General features: G+C 30.1%; 1 protein-coding gene across 1 annotated transcript; it reads left to right on the forward strand.

The window, feature by feature from the left end:
- The first annotated feature begins 13,573 nt into the window (after positions 1 to 13,573).
- On the forward strand, positions 13,574 to 14,641 carry LOC105173623 (pathogen-associated molecular patterns-induced protein A70). Its single transcript, XM_011095434.3, has one exon. It carries the CDS (start codon positions 13,699 to 13,701, stop codon positions 14,461 to 14,463), a length of 765 nt encoding a protein of 254 aa, XP_011093736.2. The 5' UTR covers positions 13,574 to 13,698; the 3' UTR covers positions 14,464 to 14,641.
- Positions 14,642 to 18,153: the final 3,512 nt, after the last annotated feature.

Genomic DNA, 18,153 nt, shown 5'->3' on the forward strand with positions numbered 1-18,153 from the left:
ATTAAGTATATTAAAAAAAATTATTGTCTCCTTCCCTCACCACACCAACGCTCCTCACCGCCGACCTCCTCCTCCCAGACGGGCAAATCTGCGCGCGCACTCGCTTCGGTTCGCCTCCTCCTTTATGCTCGCCCTCGCTTCCCCATCTGTGATTCCGCCTTCGCCTCTTCCTCGTTCGCCCGTCTCCCATCCTCTCGCCCTCTTCCTCCTCCCCATCTGCGAGCCTTGGCGCTCATCCCCGCGTCCCCTCCTCCGCTCATGTCCCGCTCTGGCACCGGCGTGCCAACCAACGGCGCCAATTTTACTGTTTTGTATATGTATATATATGTACACATTAAATATAATATATATACATATACTTAAATATTTTATATTTAAATATATTATATAATTTTAAAATATTTTATATATTTAAGTAATATTGACAAGATATGAACCATTTATTTATATAAGATAAGATCTAACGGTGTTAAAATAAAGATAAAAATATTATTTTAAAATTAGAAAAATTATATAAAATAGAGATGGAGCGTGTAATACGCTTGTGAGATAGAGGGGGTGTCTACTAGATGAATTGTTGTGCCGAGGGTAAAATTCCTGTTTAGAAAAAAGTGGTATAACGATCAGGTTTGCAGTTATAGTGATGGGATCTTGATCCCTCATGCGTTCTAAGCTCTATCTTAAATTTTATTTACTTTATTAATTAATATATACATATTTATATATATATAAACTGTGTTATTTATTTTATTAAAAAAAATTATACATTTGACGTTTATGTATTAAATAAAATAGAAGATTAAATTATGAATGTTGTAACTCAAATTTTAGACATTAATTTTAATTTAGTAGAACCTAATTCAAATTAATATTTGTATGACTCTCATAATTGATTTGTTTTCTATAAAATGAAAACCTTCTCTTATGAAAACAAAATATATTTGTTTTTTAGTTATAACAAAAAAAATGTATTTTTGTTTTTTAATTATGAAGATAAATGTAATTTATTTATTTATTTATTATTATTTATTTATGAAAAGAAATGTATTCCTAAACCCAAATAGTGTTCGGCAGAGAAAAGGAATTGGGCCAGAAAGCTTCTGGGCTTTGTTTGATGAAGCAATGCTGGAAGGATTTTGGGCCTACTCTATGTATCTGTTGGAGATAACACTGAAAAACAGAGTATAAGGTTCAAAAGACAAAAATATCCTCATCTCAATTTTTATTTACGGTATTATCTATAAATATACAATAGGAATGTGGTAATTGGTAGATTTAGAAACATTATTATGAACTAGAGAAATTGGAAAAGTATTTGAAATTTATTTTTTATTTTTAAAATGAGTTCATTTTACTCTCCCTTTTATTTTTCTATTTATCTCGTTTCGGTAAAATGACTTTCTATCTGATGTTTTTTGAAAAGGGCACAAACTGAACTCTAAACTTACGAAATTGCTTACTTTTAGTCATCTGGCAGATTTTCGGACAATTTTACCCTTATGAGTGCATATGGCTAAAACTGTCTTTCAAAAGTTGTATATGGGTAAAATTGTCCGAAAATCTATCAGATGACTAAAAGTAAGCAATTTCGTAAGTTACTGGATCTAAACAAAAATGGATATAGTTATCGGATTAAAATTAAAATTAGGCATATTTAGCGGACTAAAATAATATTTTTCCATTTTGTGTAATGAACAACTTTATCTCTCCTCAAAATTCACTACCATATATTGTCTGCCCACTACCCCATTTGAGAGCCCATCCATCGACGCTCATATTGCGCCCCTACCCATCGCCAATTAGCCCACCATCGGCACCTTCTCGGCTTTCTCCCGACCGCATAACTCTTGCCCGTGATCCCTTCTCTACTCCCCATTTTTTGCTGGAGCACCACCATCATTTGAAAGTCTACTCCAAAGTGATCATTTCATTCTTCACCATTGCCGTTCGCTCTGCCCTTGGTTATTAATTTTTATAAAAAATTTATTTTATAAATTATAATGATTATATAATAACTATAATAATTTTATTTTTATAAATTATAATAATTCATGTAATATAATTACATCCAACATGTCATCCAACTCATTTTCTAAAAGTGACATAACACTAAAATCTCCAAAAAAATATTTAATTGGCATGTCATGTAATTTTTCGATTAAAAATCAAAATTTCGGCCATCGAAGGACGAAATTTTATCAATTTTGAAATTAATGAACTTACAAAAAATGAGCATAATTATCGGACTAAAATTATTATTAAGCATATTTAACGAACTAAATAAATAATTTTTTTAAATAAAATTTTAATTTAATATAAATTTAGATATATTATAAATATATTTTAATTGCCCTAGGTTGACCAGGAGGGGCATTTTAGTTATTGTTGCTAAAAAAGATAGACTTAGATTGACTAGAGGGTAGTGTGAGCCATTATTCATAATATATGAGTGATTTTTTATATTAAATTTTTATATGGGGTTTTCGATATTTTTTCATATCACAGAGAGTCAAAATGAATTTAACTCAAATAGAAATGAACCAGTCAATGAAAAATGACTACGCAAGGGAAAGTTACAGGCAGGGGTATACATTTTTCGTCTCGACAAAACAACCACATACAAAACACATGATGTTCCTATCTATATTTTTATAAGAGTTGGGCCGTTGGACTAAATGTATAAAAAAAAGGGGCCAAAAATGTAGACCCGCATCTCGTCTGATAAAAAAATAATTTTCTTTTATAAATATAATATACTTGTCATGTAATTGATTTACAATTGAAAACAAGTATTTAATTTCATTGGACCAAATTGGAAAAGAGTCAAGTGTAGAAAGAGAGGTTGGCCCAGAAATGAAGTGTGAAGGAGTGGACCTTGACCAAAAGTGTAATGCTTAAAATCGAGTCATTTTCATGACTTGTTTCCAGCTATACATATGTGTGAACAAATCTATAGCATAAGACATCATGCTAATATTCAAAGTTTCCAGGAAACAACCTTTGCTTTTGTCTTTTTCCCATTGAAAAACTATAAGTTATCATGAAAGTGAGATATGTGGTTGGATCTCTTCATCAAAAGATTAGGGTCTTATTTTAGATATAAAAAATCAACACCACAATCATTACAACAAGATAAATATGTCCGCATTTTAAATGGATATGCTTACTTTGTTCAAACAATTTTGCACCAAAATTGAGTATTAATTGCCTCTACGTTTTCAAAAGGGTAAATAATAGATATTTATTAGTGTTGTAGATCCGACTTTTTTTACATATTCGAAATTAATAGAAAAATTGGCGATTTTACTCGACTTGAAAATCCAACCACAAAAATATCAGTGAATTGAACCACATAACTTCACCTTATGTGTTACATAATACGTAATCAAAATCTTGATGTTTCGTATGGTATATTTGGTGAAAAGACTCGTGACGCCAACGTGGCAGTTACAAATTATTAATTTTTAGTTTAATGGGCTTCGAACGTGAGAACACCTCACTACAAAAAAATTAAAAATTGAAAAAAGAAAAATCTAGATGAAAACAGCCCACAACAACCATAGTACTTTTAGTATGGGTTGTTATTGTGTCCCTTTTACCATTGTTAACATCAAACCTAACAATTTGCTAGAAAAGTGCAGCTGTAATTACATATCAGTTTGATGGGACTTTATATGGAAACCATACTCATTAATTAACTCTTGCATTTGCTTATATGTTCCTTTTACCCCCCCCCCCCCCACCCCCGGCTCTATATATATACACTAACGGGAGCCACACCGTTTTTATGTACATATAATAAAAAATATTTTATATTTTAAAACATATCATAAATAAAATTAAAATACATTAATTCAACTATTAAATTAATATAAAATTAAGAGGTTGAATAAATTATTTATTTTATCAATCGAAGGGCTTTTTCATAACACCTTATTTCTTTATAATATATAGTATAGATAAGTCTATAAGAGATATGATATTTTATTATAATTGGCATGATTAATTATTATAATAAAAATAAAAAAATTATGATAAATATCAATAAATTATAATTGTCCAACAACTACGTTTAGAAATATGACAATAGTATTTATTATAACTAAAAACTATAAGTAAATATTTTAGTCGTAGATTAATCGTGATAAATGTTGTTAAATTATAATCAAATTTTAAATTTCATATAAGTTTATTGACCGTGGTCGGTAATATTAATTTATTATAATTATTAAATAAAAATTATTCATAATATAGAAAATAATCTTTATTATTATTATTATTTTTGTCTAATGATTCCTCTTTTCATATTTGTATGTTTGATTAATTGGTTGTACTAGCTACGGACTCGTATTTCATTTATTTAACACTTGAATTAATTAATTGTGTTTGACATTTTAATTTATTATTCCTTATTATTATTATTTAAGTTATCTTTTAAAAAATTAGAAAGTCTCTCTCACATCAAACAATAGTTATAATATTTATTGTAACTGAGTGGTCCATATCACCAATTGGACTGTATGTATACTTAATTAAAAAAAACAAATCTTACTCTTATTATATATAGTAATGGATAATTTCGTTGTCCTCTCATAAAATTTCATATAATATAATTAAACATCATTTAACAAATAAATCCATTCATTAATCAAGTTTTATCGAATATTTACTGATATTAGCAAAAAATTGAATAAATATGCATGTTTACCCCAATTGATTTAGGACTGACTTATTACAGGTCAAACAAATCTTTTTCTAACCAAACTCATCTTATAAGGATGAAATGTGCCTCCTCACATGCATTAGCGTATGAAAATGAATAAAAGTAGTTTGGTTAGAGAAAATTTTATTTGACCCTGTATTAAGTCAATCGGGTTTAAATATAATTTTTTTAATTTAACAAATTCATTGAATTGCAGTTAGTAAATAACTCAATTTGTTAGACGAAAACAAACACCAGGAATACTAGATAATTTTTTTTAAATTACATATAATTACACTAAAAAATAAGAGATGACGTGTAATTATCGCATATAATAATTAGATTGGCCTTTGGTTCCTCCAAATGGTTGTTGACTTTTACAAGAAACGCATTTTTTTGCAGCATGCGCTTATTTAGCTGTGTCTTTATTTAATATTTCCAGCAAGTTTTTCTAAAATTTACACTTTTTTCCTGTCCACATTAAATAATACGCAATAGAGAGAGAGAGAGAGAGAGAGTTTCCCAAAATAATAATAATAACTAGTGTTTCTTTTCCCGAAATAAAAAAAGATTTTTTATATACTTACTATTCACCTATTAAAAAATAATAATTACAGTGTTCTTCTTGAAATTTGATATAATTATATATGGATCTCCTATAATTTGAAAAATTATATTGAATACTCCTTATGTTTGTCTCCGCCTAATAAATAGATCACTCAATTCGTTAAAATTAACTGAATTTGTAAAATTAAATAAATTATATTTTCCTGATTGACTTATTACTAAATTATTGTATATCAAACAAAATTCTTGAGTTGTCGTATATCAAACAAAAAAGAATTTCTGATCAAACTACTCTTATACATCCTCATATACTAGTGCATACAGGGAGGTATATTTTCATCCTTATAAAGCGTAGCTAGTTTGATAAGAAAAGTATTGTTTAACTTGCAGTAAGTCAATCAGGAGTAAATATGGATTTTCATTCGAATTTTTTTTTCTAATTTAACAAGTTTGGTGAATTTTGACAAATGAGGAGCTCTATTTGTTAGATGAAACAAATGCTGGGAGTCCTATATATAATTTTTCAAATTACAAATAAGCATTTTTTTTTTTTTGTATAAGTTTAAGTAAGCATAAAAAAAAGGTTTTAATTTTATGATACGACGGAATTTTGGAGTCATGAGGGGTTAGATTCTCCTCGATTACGTGCATAGGTAGATTGCATATAACGCCTTTTGAATTAAGAGTTATGGTCGTATAAAAGTTCCATCGTAAGATCATGTATTTCAAACATTATACTCTGAATCTCTGTCGATCTAAATGCTTTTACAATGCATTCGTCTCATATTCTGCATAAAAAATAAATCTTTACAAGTATATTTTATAGTTTCTCTTTTTCCTTGATAGGGATACATCTTATTTATCGATAAAGTGATAAAAATACCCCTTCCCCAATAAACAAAAATATCCATTCTCTGTTTGGGCTACTCGACCCGACCCAACCCGACCCGATTCAATGACCCAACTTAGCAACTCGACATTTAATTCGTTGACTATCTGAGAATGCTAGGCTTAGGATTACGCCATGTGACCCGAATAAATGAATATATTTGGTCCTATAAATACATTAAACTACTTCATGTACGTCTATCAGTAATTACTTTTGTATCAGCATTAAATATTTTCACCCAATCTCCTACCAAATCATACCCAAACTATACAATTGAGCGTCAGGAATTTTCAATGTCATGTTCGATGTTCAGAATCTAATTGCATGCAAGAATCGTCTCCAAATTTACTCAAGTGTAGCTTGAAATAATTAAATTTTTAACAAATTTCTGTATTAAAATACTCAAACGAATCCATGAGTTCCTAATTACTAAAACCTGAAATGTAAAAGTATCTATCAGTTTTATAAGAGTAAATTACAGCTACTTTTGCAAAATTTGGCATAATTATGAATATATTTTTTTATTATTTGAAAAAAATATAAATACCTTTTTAAATGGAAAATAATGATGTAGTCATTTGACGATGAGACTCATTGAATTTTTTAAAAAAAAATAATAAAAAATTGATGATGGGTAACATAAATAATCCATTCGAAATCTTAGTCCATAAAATATTTTAAAAATTTCCACAAACTATATAAATTATAATTCCTAAATTAAAATGACATTTTGATCAGTTTATCACCAAAAATGAATGAAAATCTAACAAAGCCTAATAAAATAGACTCATTGTTAGATGAACGTTAAATCAAAAAATATTTATTTTTATTCAAAAACAACAAAAATAATAATAATATTTGTAATCATGCGAAACTCCTTTAAAATTTATATTCCATGTGTGTCTATTTAAGTGATCCCATGTGAAAGGAGCAGTGGCACTGCAATGCACAAATAAAGAGATGGACAAAGCATAAAAGTTCATTCATACTAAAAATACACATTGACTGTCAATCAATCCTATTCATATTTGTTCTATTAATATATCAAGTGGTTCGTGTTCACACACACATGTATTTAATAATAATAATGTAATAATTAAGCGATCCATGTTCATACATACCTGCATTCTAATAAATTATTATTTTCAATCTGATATATATATATATATATATATAACTACAATGGGTAAGGAGTTGGAGTCAAACGAAATTTACTAATGAAGACGAGTTAAACCATGCTCTTATTATTATAGTTAAAAAAAAATATATTAGGACAACGAGGACTTATCTTAATAATTCAAAAAATAGAGTAATTGCAGAAGCTCTACTCAAATTTGACATAATTATAATATTTTATTATTTTTAAAAATTATAAATATCTCCCTAACAAATACTCTATCATGATAACAAATTGCAGTGAAATATTTGTTAGACAACTTTAATTTGATAGAAATACTAGTAATTTTTCAAAATTAACTTACAAAAATTTATTGTAATTTTACCCTAAAATATATAATATATGGGGTTGGATGAACAAGTGCTTCTTTATTTTTATAATAATTGTTTTCAAATTGTTGTTTTTTTTTTGACTAAATTATAATATTACTTTAATTTAATAAGTGGATATTTAATTAATTAATTAATAAATCTATCAGAAAATAGAGTATTGACATGTGAACTCAAGTACCAAGAAGAAGAAGGCCGATCCATCCATGCACCGTACCGTTGTTTCTTATTTGTATTTTTTGGAAAAATAAATATTGACGACTTTACTTGTTTTAGTGTCGTTGGCTATATTGAGATGAAGTTTGAATAAACAATCGTAAAGCATGAAAAACACCATATTTTCAGTCCTCATTTTACCATGAATTATTCACGGAAACATATAGAAACAAATCAATATGATTGATCAGTCACTATTAAATTGTACTGAAAAAATCAAATATTTCTTTCACTATCTTTGTAAGAAATCAGGGTTCACATTATTTTTTTATTGTTATTTTACAGGCTATCGTCCGACACGAAAATATAATTATTTTTTTTTCTGGTGGATATTTTATTCGTTTGCAACTCTTGCGAGGAAAAAAATAATATATATATATAAAGAGATTCAATAAAAGAGAACAGGGAATTACGTACTTCTAAGTAATATTGCAACAACACTGATTCCATAGCATTAGATGGACTAACAATGAATATTGATAGTAAATTGTATATTAAAATTATTCAAGAAAATAAGTTACATAGACAACAAATCAATATGAATATTGCACATGTGATTTTTTTTCGATAAAAATCTTGACTAAAAAATAATTATAAATGATAAAGTCCAAAATTTCGTTAAGTTGAGATTGTATGTTGATACAAAAAAAGATTTAGATACTAAAATATAAAAGCAATCATAAACCGAATGACAAGATATAAGTATCCCTTCTTTTCTATATTTTTAAGGGACACCAATATTGATTTGATCAATTTAGGTAAATATAGCATGTCTCCTAAGTACGAGTTCAAGTCTCCCCTCAAGTACTTCCGCGACTATAAACAAAGCTAGAACAACTTTAAGAAGGTCGTGTTCATAGTTTTCTTCTGGTTCTTTTACTTTGTATGATGAGATTAAAATAAGATAAATAACTTTATAATTTTAATCATATTTTTATCACAATTAATGACTGATCAATCACATTAATACCGAACTTGAAGCAAATAAAGTAAATAAAAAATAAACTTTGACCGACAAGGATATCAAGTTTAATCTCTTTAAGTAACGGAGACCTTAAAGTTTAAGTTAGTAAGATTATTTAGAGGAAAAACTACAATAAGGGTAGTAAAAGTTTGAACTTAACATGAAGTGTATGTATTTATAAACATTATCAAATTGTACGATTTTACAAACCGTTAATCCATCTTTGATCAGACAACTGTGCATATTAGGTGGTCGGAACTCAAATGTGGCCCTCACATCAGCATATATGTACATATTTGTCATATTATTTGTGGTGTTTGAGAGAAAAGAGTTGATTGGGCATCACTCATTATCTTCCAAACCACTTTTTCCTTTGAAAATTGGACACCACTCACCACTTGGTAGTTGCAGCAACTCTAAGGCTGTAATTCTGCGATTGCTTTACGATACCTAGGCAGGCAACGCAGGCACGCACATCGCACATTGCACACTGTTCCCTTTTGGCCTCTTGCGGCTTTCCATGCACATATGCTGCGGTTTTCTGCCTCATCCATGTGACTTCAATCACCCAATTCCATTCCCTCCACAATAATTAATCATTCCTTAATTATATTTATTTATATATTACATCATTTTATTAATTATGCAATATCAAGCTGTACAATACCATATACATATATCCTCTTTTTTTTTAAAAAAATAAATTCTTTATATTATATTTGTAAAGTATGTTCCTCATAATATATATATATATATATATATATATTAGTTTGAATCAGGAATTGAGAAGAAAAACACAAATGAAAAGCAAAAGAAACGAAAATAAATTGTGTTTGCTTGTGACGTGTATTCCATCTCGCTCCACCTATCAAGTCGACGTAGTGTTTGATTGTAGGAATATATTTTTCGTACAAAAAAAAAATACAATTTTAGAAAATATTTCATTATTCTAAAAAAAAACGATCGCATCTCCTATAATGTAATATTTCTTTTTTACCTAAGATTTTTTGCATATTATATAAAATATTATCATTTTTATTTCACATTCAATCAAAAACAAACCAAAAAAAATATCTTATCTCGAGTTACTTATTCTATTGCATTTTTTTTTAATTAAAAACAAAATGAAATTACAAACAATCACAGTTACGAATTTAATTTATGGGAATATAGACAAAAATGAGGTGGAAAAAGTTTTGGTTTAATTAATAAATAGGCATCAAAATTAATTAAGATTAGTTGGTAATTTGCTTCCTTCACGTTCAATGATGCAAACACTGATTTGAGATTGTGCTTTGCAAACTCCTGTAGCTTTGTCTCTTTCCAATACCCTCTCTCTCTCTCTCTCTCAATTTATTTATTTATTTATAATAATGGGGAATTTAGGATTGGTTCGTATAAATATCCTTTTGTTTGGATCTGGAAAATTCTGTGTACGAAAAACTCCCTCCTTGTATCAACCTCACTTTGTTTCAAGTGGTTGCAAAGTCGTGTAATATCATTGTTCAAGACTCAAAAGAGACACCATTTCTATCATTTTAGAAGTAAATTACAACCAACTTTATTTTTATTTGAAATAATTATATATATATTTAATTATTTAAAAAAATTACTAATATATTTATAATGTTTGTTCTTTATCTTAAAAAAGAATAAAAATTTTAAAAACGAACAAGATAAATGAAAAAATTAGAAAAAGTTGTAAAAAATTATTCGCTTTGTCCATAAAAAAAGTTTCAAATTTTTTTAAAAAGTAAGTAAAATTATAATTCATAATTCACAAAGATATTTTGATCAGTTCACAGTAAAAAATGGATGGATATTTAATGGGAACTAGTTAGTTGTTGGATGACATTAAAATTAGTATAGGTAACTTTTTAAGTAACAATGAGGTACTTATAATTATGTCAAATCTCATGGAAGCTTGTTGTAATTTTACCCTGATTTCGGTGCAATTTTGAGCAAAAAATTATCAATCAGGATTGTAGTGTCAAAAGAGTTTGTTCATGAATCTAATAAGTTGGATTACCAATGATATCATGAATAAATTTGAGATCAATTCTCACTGAAAGTGTAGGTTTTTCGTCTCATAATATGTGAATTTATTATTTTGTTCAATATTTTTTTTATTATATTAATGTATTGATCTAATCAAATGTTAACTCAATTATTGAATTTATTGGAACATTGATGCAATTATATAATTATTGTGATGGGTGTCGAATCCACCAACAATAATTCCTACGAACATTTTTGTAAAAGTATGAGTAGGGTCGAATCCACAGGGATTGGTTTTAAATTAATTCCTTCAAAAAAATAAAAATAAAAATAATTAGGGGTTTATGATTGTGAAGAAGAATAAAAATAAAAACTAAATTAAACTAAAAAATTAATAAAATTAGAAGAGATAAATATAAGAGAAAAGTATTATAGTTAAAGACAGGATCATGCTTAATTCTACGGTCGATCATAGATGCAAAGATAACAATTATTCATGATAGATAAGTTGGTTATGGCCATTGGTACGACCTAACGGCCTCATCTTTCCTTACCTTGTGGATAGTCAAGGAACGTCCGTTGACTAAATCCCTAATCAATAAACAACCTTGGGAACGTCCTCAAGATTTAATTTACCGACAGCATTAAGAACTAGAAAGACCAAATTCTAACCAATAAATTCCTACGAGTATTTATTTAAGTTAGATTGTGCATTCCCCACAATACAGTCGAAAACTTCTACATAATCAATTATGCTATGTTACCACTAGTTATTGAACTAAACAAACAATTACAGATTCGTAAGTTCAATTGGCTAGGCAAATATTCTTGACAATAAATCAGATTATTTATAATAAAAACACAGAGAACAACACAAATACCAATATGAATAAAAGTAGAAAGTATGAATTAGATCTCACAACTCGTTGGATTTAGGCATTCACCAAATTTTCCACCGGAATAAGAGAACTAGCTAGACATGCTAATGGAAAAACGTATGAAAATCAAAGTAAGAAAATATTATAAAAACATAGAGAAATAAAAGAGTTTAAAAGTTGTCTTTTAAAGTGAATTACATCACCTATTTATAATAGCTAGATACCTAATTCTACTAAGATTAAAAGTAGATTCCTAATTGAACTAAAAGACTTATGGAAATAAAATTATAATCCTAGTTAAACTCATTCATCAAAAGGTACTCCAAGCAACTCCAAATTCTTGCTAAAAATTGAGTTTGAGTCTTGTCTGAATTTTCAGTTTGGTGCTCTTCTTCATTTTCCATTTCATTTGTCATAATGCTGCAAAATAATATTTAATTAGGAGCATTTGTTCATAAAATAGGTCAAAATATTGCATGAAATAAGCACAAAATGCGATCCTATCACATTGCTTCTATCAAACAAAATTCTAATAAATCAGGTTGAATGAAGTTTGATGTGGCCCATAAAAAAAGTCCGCCCAAAAAAGCCGAAGCAGTTCGAAAAGAAGAAATGAATGCAGGACCCAGTTTAGGGAGGTCCAAACCCAAAAAACCCAATCCAGGTAGAGCTCCCACAAAGTTCGACAGATAGCCTCAAAAATGAATTTGCCAAAAGAATCCCAATCCGTTCAAATCTACGAGGGCCCCAATCCAAGAAGTGTCACATGCCCACAAAAAAGTTTAGGGAATTGAAATCTCCCAGCTAAAGTCAAAGTCTATCTCACATAAGTTGCATCCACGTAGGAACTCTGGAGACACACCTCATAAAATCGGATAAAGACCAACAATCCTCTTAGGGACACGTGGCTCCTTTAGAGAGAAATAATCTATAAACTCTAAAAGCACTTCTGATGGGAGAAGGGGTCTCCTAAACCATCTCCTTGGAAAATCCTGGAAGACATCTTTATCCCTAGAAGATGTCTTCATCCACAGTAAACTCTAACTGTCCTCTGAGAATCACAAGTCTGCAACCGCCAAAAGATAAACCTTACCCGAATTTGGAGGGGATCATCTGAGGATTCCACTGAATTTGAGGGGAATTTAGCATTACCTGACAACTTCGAGATCATGCTCTTCCAATTTGTGTCATTCTCTAACCAACTTAGAATTGCTTATAAATAAAGAGCTCTCTCAGAGAGAGAGAGAGAGAGAGAGAGAGAGGACATGTTTTAGATGTTTTTATACTTTGAGCTTACATACTATAATTTTCACCTTCAAGTTATTGCCTTAATTGAAAGAAACGTTGTATTTTCTTACTTAAACCTTTTTTTTATATCAATCTCTCATTTATCATGCAAAACAAGAAATAATATTCTCTTCATTACTTATTTACACTTTTTTATTTTTTAACAACTTATTTTATTACTTTCTACTCCAAATGAACCGAACATTACTACTTTTTGCTCCTATAGGAGTTGAATTTGAATTTGAGTTTGAGCTTAAACATAAGTATCATACATTGACGAGCTTTTATGAATATTTTTATTTTGGTGTAACCAACGAGCTATTTTGATAATCTCCCTTCATGATAAGTATTAACATAAATTATTACAAGAAAAACAAAAGAAATTAAAATTGTTGCTAACTTCACGTAATGCTTACTGAAATCGAAATATATTATACAAATTATAATTCTTCACTCTCTATTCCTACTTGATTCCAGACTACTAGTAACCGACCTTCATTTCTTTTATTTGAAACAAGGACATCCATTTTATTACTCTTTCAATTTTGACCACATGCCCCTTATAAATCACAGTCGCTCATCTCTCCTCCATTACTCGGTCCTCTTAGTTTCCACTTCTTCTGAGTCTTCTCTCTCATTCCCCTGCAACTATAAAGCGTCCTATTCCAAGAACGACATCGCATCGGGAGCCATGAACGGAATTGAGCTCGTGGCGAGCTGGTTTACGCCTACTGTTCTTTTCTGCGTTCTGAATCTAATGATCGGCACCATATTCATTACGTCCAGCCTCAAGCCTCCCAAGCAGCAAGAAAAGCTCGCCGGCCACGACGACGAACGGCAGCCGCAGCTCCTCCGCGTCCCCTCGCTCTTTGAACGGGTCAAGTCCATTAACCTGTCGAGGTACCGTGCCGAGCAGTGCGACCCCGTCCACTACGCCGTCGAGGGTCATCAACAGCACAAGCAACAAGAAAAGATCGGAGGCCACGACGACGACGAACAGCCGCCGCAGCTCGTCCGGGTTCCGTCCTTCTTCGAACGGGTCAAGTCCATTAACCTCTCCAGGTACAGGGCCGAGCAGTCCGACCCGGTCCACCACGCCGTCCCAGCTCAAGAACAAGAGGCTCATCAGCAGGACCCTGAGTACGAAACTGAAGAGCCCCATCATGTGACGAGGAGCAAGTCTGATACGGCGACACAGGCATCGGCGACGGCGGCATTGAGGGTGTTGAAGAAGTGCGCGAGTGAGAAGGTGGGCAAGGGAGAGGAGGAGGTGGAGGAGGATCCACGGAGGCCGGCGACTACGAGGGAGAGGACGGCGGCGTCGGGCGGGGAAGATGAGGCGGTGGACGCGAAGGCGGATGATTTTATCAACAGGTTTAGGCAGCAGTTGAAGCTGCAGAGGCTGGACTCCATTTTGAGGTATAGGGAAATGCTGAACAGAGGGACGGGGAGGTGAAGAGGAGCAGGATGCAGGAACAGGGAGGGGAAACCCCCCTCGTTTGTAGTTGACGAAAATGCCCTCCGGGGTGTATTGGTCCTTTCACCTTCAGGGTACAGTACAACATTGCATAAAATAAGATGTCATGCATTTCTTTCACAAACATTTTTATTTGTAGCAAGTTCGTTATTGCTGATTTTTTATTTTTTTTATTTTAATTTTTTGGTATAGTAAAATGCCGAAAATGCAATACCAAGTATGTTTATTAAACACATAGTGGTATTGCATACCGCATTTTATTTAATATATACACATCATATATGTGAAATATTTTATTAAATACATAGATAATATTAAGTTATATAGATCTATATATATAACAAATGCTAATGTGAAATGCAAAGATATTTCGCAATAAAAAATCAAATTGTTTGAGTACATAATTTTATAGTAGAGATTGATGTTATCTGTAATTTAACAATCTTAAAATTATATTTAAAGATCTCACGGTGCGGTTTTAATTTTTGAAAGTTATTTTCAAATATGTTATTGGTGATTTTTATTAAATAATTATATAAATTGATATTTTTAAAATTAAAATCAATGGTGCGTTTTTTGGTAGTTTCTGGTGATTTGCGATTTCAATATTTATAATAAAAATAAGACGTCGAGGCTAACAAAAATCAAGAAATAAAATAAGTGTTTGTACGTAACAAGCCAAAAAATACGAACAATATGTACATAGACCACCAACATTTTTCACAATTTTTAAGTAGATTAAAATATAAGAGCATATATACTAATCCAACAAAAATTTTATCAAATAAAGATCAATGATCGATTTTAAAGAGAACAGAGAAAAATGACGGAAAGACTGAATATTGAATGTGGTAAGAGAGAAAAGAGAGAAGAGGAAAAGGGGGAGAAAAAATGAATAAAAAATTGGGGCATATTCAAATGCGCTTAAAATTTGTATAGGTTTAAAGAATTAAATATATTTTATTTCGTATAAAGTTCAAATATAAATTTTACGAAAATGGATTTGTAACGAGGGTATTTGATAATATATGAATTTTGGAATTATATATCAAACTATATACATAATTTAAAAAATTAATTATATATTTAGCTATTACGATTCGATTTTTTACGATTTTTTTAAGTTCTAAATTGAAACTAAATTAATAGTGCGGTATGATTTTACTCAAAATTTAAAATTACAATTTGAAAAATAAATTATAAAACATAGTTGAAATTGAAAGGGTCAATGAGAAAGGAAGTTGTCTAATGTTTTTCATGTAATAATATCCCGTACGATGACATTGGCTAGTTAGGCCGTTGAGATGCTGAGAGTATATACTATACTTCGCTATATATTTATATCTAAATTAATTAATTTTTTTTGAATTATAAATAATGGCTAATGATACTATTTCATTAAATTTTTGTGAAATAAAAAATGCCTTTCAACTGATAAGATAACTAATTTAAATAATTTTTGTTTCTTTTTTTCTTTCTTTTTTTCAATGTAATGTATTGTTTTATTTATCTGACACTTATTTATAATATATTTTAAAGTATGAGAAATTATCTATTACGTACACTCAAAAACAGTGTGCTCAGCGGCTAATTAATATAATGAAAAAAGATTGATTCACTTACAGATATTGATTTATAACACTGTGATAACAATTTATGTTGGTTTATATATTTTAAAATTTATTTAATATATACATATAAAAACAAAACCAGTAGTGTTATTTATATATATATAGAGAGAGAGAGAGAGTGAGAGAGAGAGAGAGCTCTCATGCCGAGCAGTGCAGATTTGTGTTGCAGTGATCAAGGTAGCATTGGTTAAGGTCGCAAGGATAGAGGAGGGCGGTGGGGGGTTTGAGGTGCGATATTTCCTGAGCTTTGCACTGTCCGGAGTGGTTCATCATAGGTTAGAACATGGGTGGAAAGCTGGTTGTCTCCATCTATCTATATTTCAGTCGGTTTGTCTCCTAATGTCTATGGTTGCCACTCCACTCTTCATTTATATATCTCAATGGGGTTAAATATAATTTACCCTTGTGTTAAAGAAAAATGAATAATTTATTCTCTTATGAAAAATAAAATAATTATTTATTTTTTATTGTTATAAAAAATAAAGTAAAATACTCGTCGATGCGTTTTGTGAATCACGCACGGGTTTGTTAATTACTTTTAGTTTTTTAATTTAAAATTTAAAATGACATTTATACTTTTATTTAAAGGTTGTTGAATCTTGATTTTAATTTTAAGGTTCAAATTTAACTAATAGATTAATGGATTAGATTTCAATTCGTTGGAATTAACCGTTTAAATTTAACTAAAATAATAATTAAAACTATGTATAATTAAATTTGAATATATATATATATGTATGTATGTTTAGAAACAGAGAGAAGGAAAGATGGTGCCGGGGGAGGGGTGTGGCGGCTGCGGGTTGGGGAGGAAAGCGAAGGGGAGGGGCCGGGGATGGGGGTGGATTTGGGCGCCGGGAGGGCAGGGAGTGAAGGGTGGACGCTGCGAGTATATATTATATTTATTATATAATTAATTTAAATTTGACTGAATCGATTTGGATTAGAATTTTCTGTAAATTCCACTATCACATATTTTGTCAAGTGTCGGATCTTCTAGACATGGAATATGTATATGCAAGTATGATTTCAGGCCAAAACTGTTGGTAAAAATGAAGTGTGCTTGAATGGTATATCCACATAAGTGTAGGTAAGAGTTAAACTTGTTGGGAAAAATTGCATATTACATCCTAAAAGTTATTTCATTTATAATTTTAGTTCCGTTATATTTTAACTCACCACAATATAGCATTTTATAATATAAAAAAATCGATTTGTAACTTATTTCAAGTCTTAATACCGTTAGATTTCTGATAGGAAACAACCTTAATTCTCTTCAATAACAGAGATCGTATCATACACGTGTTGTTCCCGTAAGAAATTTAACGGAATTAAAGCTTGAGATTGAAATTGCAAGTTTTTTGGAACTTTTGAGATGCAATGTGGCAAGTTCATAAACAATTGGACCAAATTGCAATGAAACTAACTTGTGGGACGTCAAAACACTTTTTCCAACTGTCAAGATAATATTATCTTGTACGAATTGTGTTAATCTATTAATAATTTGTCTATCAAGATATAACCGTACTTTATTATCTCAAAATAGCTAAACAACAATTTTGAGATACTACAAGCCAGAAAATATTTGGCAATAAAAGGACACAGAAATGTAGAAACATCGAAGTAATGTTTATAATAAATGAAAATGGAATCTGAAAGGATTTGACACAGAACTACTCGACTATCTACAGCAATTGTGGTACTATACCTGGCATTTGGGGTTGTGTATTAATTATCATCAAATATTAAAATTTATTGAAATCCGTTGACTTTAAACGGTCGTAATTTATAATGTCAACAATTTAGAACTGAGTTATAATAGCCTGAATAAAAGATGTTATGATCCTAATAGAATTTAGTTATTTACATTATATTAAAAGACGTTTTGGTAGTTTAGTGAAGTTTGAGTGGGGTCACCACGTTAAAGTTCAGATTTATTTTGAATAAGAATTTTATAAAATAAAAATTTTTATGAAACGATTCGTAAACGTTCTTGAATTGTTAAATTAATTTGACAAAAAAGTATGCACAACGGACTAAC

Source organism: Sesamum indicum, linkage group LG11 (assembly GCF_026168435.1).
Source record: "Sesamum indicum cultivar Baizhima isolate 11 linkage group LG11, ASM2616843v1, whole genome shotgun sequence".
In the NCBI taxonomy this organism is placed as follows: domain Eukaryota; kingdom Viridiplantae; phylum Streptophyta; class Magnoliopsida; order Lamiales; family Pedaliaceae; genus Sesamum; species Sesamum indicum.

Bases quoted from the DNA above. Each gene is read 5' to 3' on its own strand.
- LOC105173623 (XM_011095434.3), top strand. From the start codon at position 13,699: ATGAACGGAATTGAGCTCGTGGCGAGCTGGTTTACGCCTACTGTTCTT.